The sequence below is a fragment of the Lygodium microphyllum genome, chromosome 23 (genome assembly GCF_053477565.2).
Source record: "Lygodium microphyllum isolate KBCC chromosome 23, Lygodium_microphyllum_v1.1.10, whole genome shotgun sequence".
NCBI classification, from domain to species: Eukaryota; Viridiplantae; Streptophyta; class Polypodiopsida; order Schizaeales; family Lygodiaceae; genus Lygodium; species Lygodium microphyllum.
In genome coordinates, this window is record NC_141157.1 from 116,464,065 (window position 1) to 116,471,488 (window position 7,424).

At 40.3% G+C, this 7,424-nt stretch overlaps 1 protein-coding gene and 1 pseudogene across 3 annotated transcripts; both read left to right on the forward strand.

Annotated features, from left to right (window-relative positions):
• The first annotated feature begins 3,507 nt into the window (after nucleotides 1-3,507).
• Nucleotides 3,508-5,300, forward strand: LOC148016656 (pyrophosphate-energized vacuolar membrane proton pump 1 pseudogene; annotated as a pseudogene).
• Nucleotides 5,301-6,090: 790 nt separating this feature from the next.
• On the forward strand, nucleotides 6,091-7,160 carry LOC148016657 (uncharacterized). Of its 3 annotated transcripts, XM_087664730.1 has the most exons (4): nucleotides 6,091-6,212; nucleotides 6,315-6,407; nucleotides 6,828-6,920; nucleotides 7,009-7,160. In XM_087664730.1, exons 1-4 carry the CDS (start codon nucleotides 6,149-6,151, stop codon nucleotides 7,152-7,154), a joined length of 396 nt encoding a protein of 131 aa, XP_087520856.1. In that variant the 5' UTR covers nucleotides 6,091-6,148; the 3' UTR covers nucleotides 7,155-7,160. The 3 variants fall into 3 exon arrangements, 1 of the variants encoding a protein (XP_087520856.1); XR_015688172.1 differs by lacking the exons at nucleotides 6,091-6,212; nucleotides 6,315-6,407 and adding an exon at nucleotides 6,637-6,685; XR_015688171.1 differs by lacking the exons at nucleotides 6,091-6,212; nucleotides 6,315-6,407 and adding an exon at nucleotides 6,630-6,685 and having other exon boundaries at nucleotides 6,828-7,160.
• The last annotated feature ends 264 nt before the right edge of the window (nucleotides 7,161-7,424 follow it).

The following is a 7,424-nucleotide window of genomic DNA, read 5'->3' on the forward strand; positions in this document are numbered from 1 at the left end:
AAGGTGGACTTGAGAGTTTTGGAGCACTTGGTCCAGGAAGATAATGTTTTGTGGAACTCCGATGATACACTTCTTGCTGACCACAGAGATCCAGGAGGAGTATATTTCACCCAGGACGTCTTCGGTAAAAATTGTTTCAATACAACACATTCAGTAAGAGCACAGATTTGCTAAGCGCACCTTTGACTGTCTTGCCATGTTAAATGGATCTGATTCTACCCTGAGGTTACATGTGAGCATACCTTACAATGTTAACTGGTATGATTAGATGTGTTGTATGTCATTGTATAGGTTAGTGAAGGCATACATCTTTTCTGGGTCTGATTCAGATCATTGATTAGTTTCAAAAGTGTTGTTTGATTTGTTGCAAACTTCTCACAAAATCAAGTGCAAGTGGTGAACCTTCTTGTTGAAGGTGGGGACTTGGGGTGCAACTAGTAAATAGCTTGAGACATATGGTACCGAGGAAGCATGTAGTGTGTTTGGAAAGCTTCCTTTTCGGGATACAGTTTCTTGGAATTCTCTTATTTGAGGATATGTTGAACATGGCCTTGGTAAGGAAGCACTGGATTGTTTTGAACAGATGCAATTGGAAGATGCACCTCCAGATGTCATCACATTTGCCTGTAGCTTCAAGGCTTTTGCTGATATGCAATCCATTGAAGTAAGCCAATGACTAAGCACTGATGTTTTCAAAAAGGGACTGGAAACAGACCAGCTTGTCACCAACACAATGGTTGGCGTGCTTGTCAACTTCTCACAATGGTTGATATGTACGCCAAGTGTGGCTTACTTGCAGAAGCACAGGATGTGTTTGCTAAGCACCCGCAGAGTACAGTCTCAAATGAGGGCATTTGATGCATTATGATAGTGTACAGTTTAGTGGTAGATTGATATATGAAGGAATCGCCATATTGATTATGATAGTGTACATGAAGGAATCGCCATATGCTGACAGGGGTAGTCGATCTCCTAAAGACCATAGCTTGTCGCTCTCCAGGTAAGGATCGGAGCCTCTCTCCTGTGCGCAAGACTGCTTCACGAGGGGGCAGGAGATCCCCCTCACTCAATGCCCTTCCGTGGATCTGTGGAGTCTCGCCAGGCTGCGGTGGAAGTTGCCATGGCGCAGGGCCAGGGTCAATTGACATCAAATTTGCAGATGAACTTTCCCGATGACATTCTACTGCAGGGAGAAGAGAAGGATACTTCCCTGCGTAGGAGATCATTCCCAATCCTAAACAGAGCAGTTCCCCATCAAGGATGTCATCCGCGTGGGGTACTTTGTGACACTGCCTAACGGTAGAGAAGGATACTTCCCTGCGTGTAGGAGATCATTCCCAATCCTGAACAGAGCAGTTCCCCTTCCACTGTCCTTGAAAGAGATGTGAGTGCATGCCTTCAATCTCAGGCCTCTTCAGCTAGTAGTGGATTGTTAGACAAGGATGCAAATGCATCTACACCACGTTCCCTAGGCTCTTCAGTTCATAGTAGTAAGAAATGTAGAGCCAGAAGAAAAGGGGCTGGTAAGAATCAGGAGATGTTTTTTTTTTCTACTCGGTTTTTCTGCTCAGAGAGGCACTGTATGTGTTGTCTAGATCCTCCAACTTGGGTCCATGTCAACGGCACCCTCAGCCTCTCCACTTCGAACATCCCGGGCTCCTGTTTCGACTCCAAGATCAGGGCACATGACTTCCACTTTGTGCGCGTCCCCACCGATATGCGAATTGGCATTTTATTTTTGGGAAAACAGATCGTCTTTTTGGTATTACATTGACCAGAAAATAGCAGCAGTATTGCGAATTCAAACTGTCATTGTTTTATCTTGCTCTCATCTTCCAAGAAAGGAACAAAATATGATGTATCAGAGAATGTTTCCACAACTATTGTGGCCAAGCTAGAGACTGCAAGTTCTGAATTTCTCAAATTTACTTCAGATATCCAGTTTTACATAGTTCTATGGACCTTTTCTAGAGGTGCTGCAGCAGACTTTAGATCCTATTGTTGCAGTAAAATTAGCTGGAAAGCAATCGGCATCTTGGTTTTCTGATCCTGTGAAATCCAAGTTTGAAGTTGATAGAAATGGTGCTCTAATCAAAATCAATGAGTCCCCAGTAAATGATCAGATTCAGCTGGAGAATGTAGCTGATTTTGAAGCTTGGGAGGATGCCCATTTGAACAGTGTGAACTCAGAAGTGGAAGTGGAAGATGTGGGGATCCATAGGGATTTGGAGAATATCTTGTTTGAGCAGGAAAAGGCAGCCAAGGTCCTTCAAATCTGGTTCAGAAAATGTCAGAAAGAGATAAGAACAACAGCCAAGGTCCTTCAAATATGGTTTAGAAAATGTCAGAAAGAGAGAAGAACACGCACACATGAAGAGTCTAAGTGGGAGAATTTTTATAAAGAAGCTTACAAGGCAACCAGGTCCTGGCTTCTTTCTGCTGAGCCTTTGCAGGACGGTGTTGTAGAGCTTCTCTACAGAAAGAGGTTTGTGTCTTCTATCATTGTATGGTCTCCTCAATTTAGTTAAAGGACAAAGATTCAAATGCTAATGCAGTTTCCTGGGAATCAGTATCTAGTCTGTCCCATATACTTACTGTCTTTAGTTACTGTCTTTAGTTAAAGGGCAAGGATTCAAATGCTAATGCAGTTTCCTGGGAATCAGTATCTAGTCTGTCCCATATACTTACTGTCGTGTAGATCATTGTGCAACCATGTTCATCTCTGTTGATCATAATGTATGTTTATCTTGTTGGTGGTTCTTGTCCTTGTACACTGTTGATGGTTCTTGTTTGTCAATGCCTTGCATTCAGTTGTATTGGTCTTGCCAACTTGCAGTTGTTTTCACCATCTTGTATGATGTGCTTGGAGGATTGCATCTTGTGGCACCTGTACAGGGGACGAAGACCCCAAAGAGAGCCAAATGGATCCGCATGAAGCTGTGGGAGTGATCGCCTCAACCAGCCTTTTGATTAACTGGATATGTATATGGCTGGCTTGCCTTTCTCTCTACATTTTAACATCAACAAATAATTGTTCAACGTCTCCCTCGTGCACTGTTCAACAAATAATTGTTGCATCATTACTAGTTTGACAATTCTGATACGTTTCTCTCTCTGGTGAATTTCACAGATTGCAGGTCAGGAGACATTTGGTACACTTGGAGCCATAGTACAGAGTAGGACAGGGACTTGTCAGGTTGGGTTTCTGACAAATCGACATGTTGCGGTTGATTTGGACTACCCCAACCAGAAGATGTTCCATCCACTGCCTCCAAATGTTGGACCTGGTGTTTATTTGGGTGCAGTGAAAAGGGCAACATCTTTTATTACAGATGAGCGGTGATATGGCATTTTTACAAGTGTGAATCCAGGTTTCCCTCTTTGCTACTTGTTTTTGAGCTGTCTGCTGTTAAGGCATTCTTTATTGTCCATTTTATAAACTTCTCTATGAGTTGAAAGAAGAATTTTGGTTTCCGTTTCTTGATATGACAATATTGATACTTGATGATGTTTGCTCATGGGGCAGAGACATTTGTGCGAGCTGATGGTGCTTTCATTCCATTCGGGGACAATTTTGATGTCTCCAAAGTCACAACTACTATCAAAGGGGTAGGTGAGATGGGAGATGTTATAACTATTGACTTGCAAGCAAGCATCAACAACATCGTGGGGAGGAGGGTAATAAAAGTTGGCAGAAGCTCAGGGCTAACAGAAGGAAGCATCATGGCATATGCCTTTGAGTACAATGACGAGAAGGGCAATTACTTTTTCACTGATTTCCTGATTGTGGGCGAAAACCAATAGGCATTTGACATGCATGCATTGTGGGTGAGAACCAGCAGGCATTTCACTGATTTCTTGATTGTGACGAGGATGATAGATTGGATGAGGAATCAGATGCAACAGCTATTAGGACATGCGTTGAAATTCAGCAAGCCATATCCATAGGAGCCACATCGTTTTTGTTGACAGAGTACAAGTATTTGGTTTATTTCATGGGCATATTTGCTGCTATCATTTTCTTGTTCCTGGGATCTGTGAAGGGGTTCAGTACTAAGACCCAGCCTTGCAGATACGATCCAAAGCAGGAATGTGCCCAAGCTCTCTTTACAACGATTTTCACTACAATTGCATTTATATTGGGAGCTTTGACGTCCATAGTGTCGGGATTTTTGGGCATGATGATCGTAACATATGCGAATGCTCGCACAACTTTGGAAGCCAGAAAAGGGATAGGCAAAGTATTCAAAATCGCCTTTCAATCAGGTTCGGTGATGGGTTTCTTACTTATTGCTAATGGCCTCATAGTTTTATACATCACTATAAAACTGTTCCAGCTTTATTACAAGGATGATTGGGAGGGCCTTTTTGAGGCCATCACTGGCTATGGGCTTGGATGCTCATCCGTGGCTCTATTTGAAAGGGTTGGAGGTGGAATCTATACCAAAACTGCGGATGTTGGAGCAGATCTTGTTGGAAAAGTAGAAAGGAATATCCCAGAGGACGATCCGCAAAATCTAGCGATCATTGCTGACAATGTGGGTGATAATGTGGGAGATATTGCTGGAATGGGTTCAGATTTGTTTGGCTCCTTTGCTGAAGCTTCTTGCGCAGCTCTTGTTGTGGCTTCCATGTCATCATTTGGCACAAATCATGACTTCACTGCTATGTGCTTCCCTCTACTCATTAGCTCTATGGGCATTGTGGTGTGCCTCATCACAACCTTGTTCGCAACTGATGTGTTTGAGATCTCAAATCTAAGGGATATTGAATCTACACTGAAGAGAATGCTGATATCCACCATCTTAATGACATTCGGTGCAACTTTTGTTTGTTGGCTGGCACTACCGTCCATGTTTTATATATATGATCCTAACGGTGGTGCAAAGATGGTTCAAAACTGGAAACTATTTTTTTGCGTTGGAGTAGGGCTTTGGGCAGGGTTGGTAATTGGCTACGTTACAGAGTATTTCACCAGCAATACATACAGACTAGTCCAGGATGTTGCTGATTCTTGCAGGACAGGAGCTGCTACCAATGTCATCTTTGGTTTGGCACTTGGCTACAAGTCTGTAATTGTTCCAATATTTGTTATTGCTGTTGCCATCTATGTCAGCCATACCCTAGCAGCCATGTACGGGATCACAATTGCAGCTCTTGGAATGCTTTGTACCATTGCCACCTATCTAGCCATAGATGCATATGGTCCCATAAGTGATAATGCTGGTATCGCAACCGGTCTCTGGATGACCATGATACTTCTTACACATCTCTCCATAAGAAGCGCAGCCGCAATATAGACTATGAGGCCGCGAAGGCTTTCAAGATGGATAGATTACTCAACCATAGGACTTCTTCAAAGTCAGCTTGCGGCATCAACAGCCCCCAGTTGATAGCACTTCGCTCTCCGAATTGGTCTCTAAGATCCGCACTTTGGGGGAGTGCTTTCTCAAATTAGAAGAGATGAAACTGTAGATTCAAAGAGAGTCTGAGCGATTTCGTGATGATTTGGAGGCCAGGTGTACAAAGATGTTCCTAGAGTCCCAGAAGCAGATTGCTAAGATGTTTGCTTGGGCTCTGAGCAGTAGTAAGAAAACTAATGAGCTCTTGCTGATGATTGTCGGCATTTTGTTCATCATTTGATTATTCTAAATGTTTCTTTCTTCCAGCTGATTTTTTGTTCTTCATGCTATGTTTCATATCATTTCATCTATATTACAGCTAATGCGTTGAAATTATTCCACGCTTTGTTTATAAGAAATGTTTCGAGCTGATGGGATGATATTTGATTTCATTTTTATTCCAGCTGTTGAAATGTTCCAACTGATGTTTCATTATTATTCCAGCTGTTGAGTTGTTCTAGTTGATGTTTCATTGTTTCCAGTTGTTTGTCTATTTTCAATTGATTCGTCTGTTCAAGCTTATGTTTATTCTACTTGATGTTTTATCTATTCTAGCTAAGGAGCTGATGTTGCAGCTAATGTGTGCTCACTTGATGCACTTCTGGGGTTCCACTTCTGGTGTCTCGTGTCTCTCTTCTCTTCTCTCTTCCTCCGTTCCTCGTCTCCCTCACACACTGTTCAACAGGAAGTCTGTAAGATGCTTCAAATCAGAAGGAGAAGTTGGTGAGCCCATAAAAGTATGAACAATGAATTTCTTGTTTTCACCTGCTCAATTTACTATCAGATGGTGTAAAGAACAGGGCAAAAAGGGTATGTGTGTTTTGATGTTTTGATGTTCTACAAATGCGTGTTTTGATGTTTTACAAATGTCTCTTATGTTTCTAAACTTTGGTTTATTATGTGTACATAAAGGTAACAAAATCACAAATGATGGTACAAGAGATAATGGAACAATGAAAGCTAAGGAGGTCATTGGCCCTAATGTCTCTTCAAATCACGATATAGGTATATGTCTTTATTTCTACTAAACTTTGAAAATTAAAATTTGTACATATTTTACATCTTGCTTTATTAGGTGATTCATTTTGAGATTAACTAGCTTTAATTAGTCTCTTTGTCTAATTTAAAATGTTCATAGTTATTCATATTTTTAAACTTTTGAGTAATTGTGTGTATATATATAAATATAGATTAAAGAACAACAAAAGGTGGGAAAAGAGGTAATATAAGAAAGGGAGATCAGGAGGTTACTTGCAATAATGTTTCTTCAAGTCAAGATGCAGGTACCAACTTTAAGGATCAAAAACTTGTACAAATTTGGTGACTCAAATTGATACAAAATATCTAATTACTTTCTTTTGTGTTATTGAAATTTTTCATAACCTTGTATTATCGTGAGCTTTGGTTAACTCTATGTATATATAGGTAAACAAGTTACTAAAGATGACACAAGAGACAATGCAAGAAAGGAAGACATTGAGATTGCTTGCCTTAACACTTCTTCAAGCCAAGAATCAGGTATTACCAGCTTTCTTATGTTGATAATGAGTCATTTTTTGAAATGGTTATACTAACTAATGATATTTGATCACTTGAGTATCAATAGGAGTGATACGCATACCATCATATGATGATATCTATCGGCCACCCATGTTGAAATTTAGAGAAGAGGGTAGACAAACATTTATTACTTTGCAACATATTGGAGATTTAAGGGATAAAACAATCAAGACACACATGTTGCTTAATTAGTTTTTAGTTCTATGCTCCTTTAAAATTATTTTCATTTTTATTTTGGTTGCTAGAAGTAGATGTTGATGTCTTAATTTGTTTAATCTATTTTGATCATTAGATGTATGTTATTGATCCTTACTTAGAAATGATGACATTCTCTATATAATTTTCTAGTTAAAAATTTATTGTGCAATTTCTTGTTTGATATTAGCATGTCTAAGAAGAAGGGCAAAGTAGATAAAGTGATAAGGAAAAAAGAGAATTTCCACGGAATTCCCTAGTTGAAAG

Bases quoted from the DNA above. Each gene is read 5' to 3' on its own strand.
- LOC148016657 (XM_087664730.1), top strand. From the start codon at position 6,149: ATGAATTTCTTGTTTTCACCTGCTCAATTTACTATCAGATGGTGTAAA. The intron at 6,408-6,827 runs GTATATGTCTTT...ATGTATATATAG, and splicing joins CTCTTCAAATCACGATATAG to GTAAACAAGTTACTAAAGAT. The intron at 6,921-7,008 runs GTATTACCAGCT...GAGTATCAATAG, and splicing joins TTCTTCAAGCCAAGAATCAG to GAGTGATACGCATACCATCA.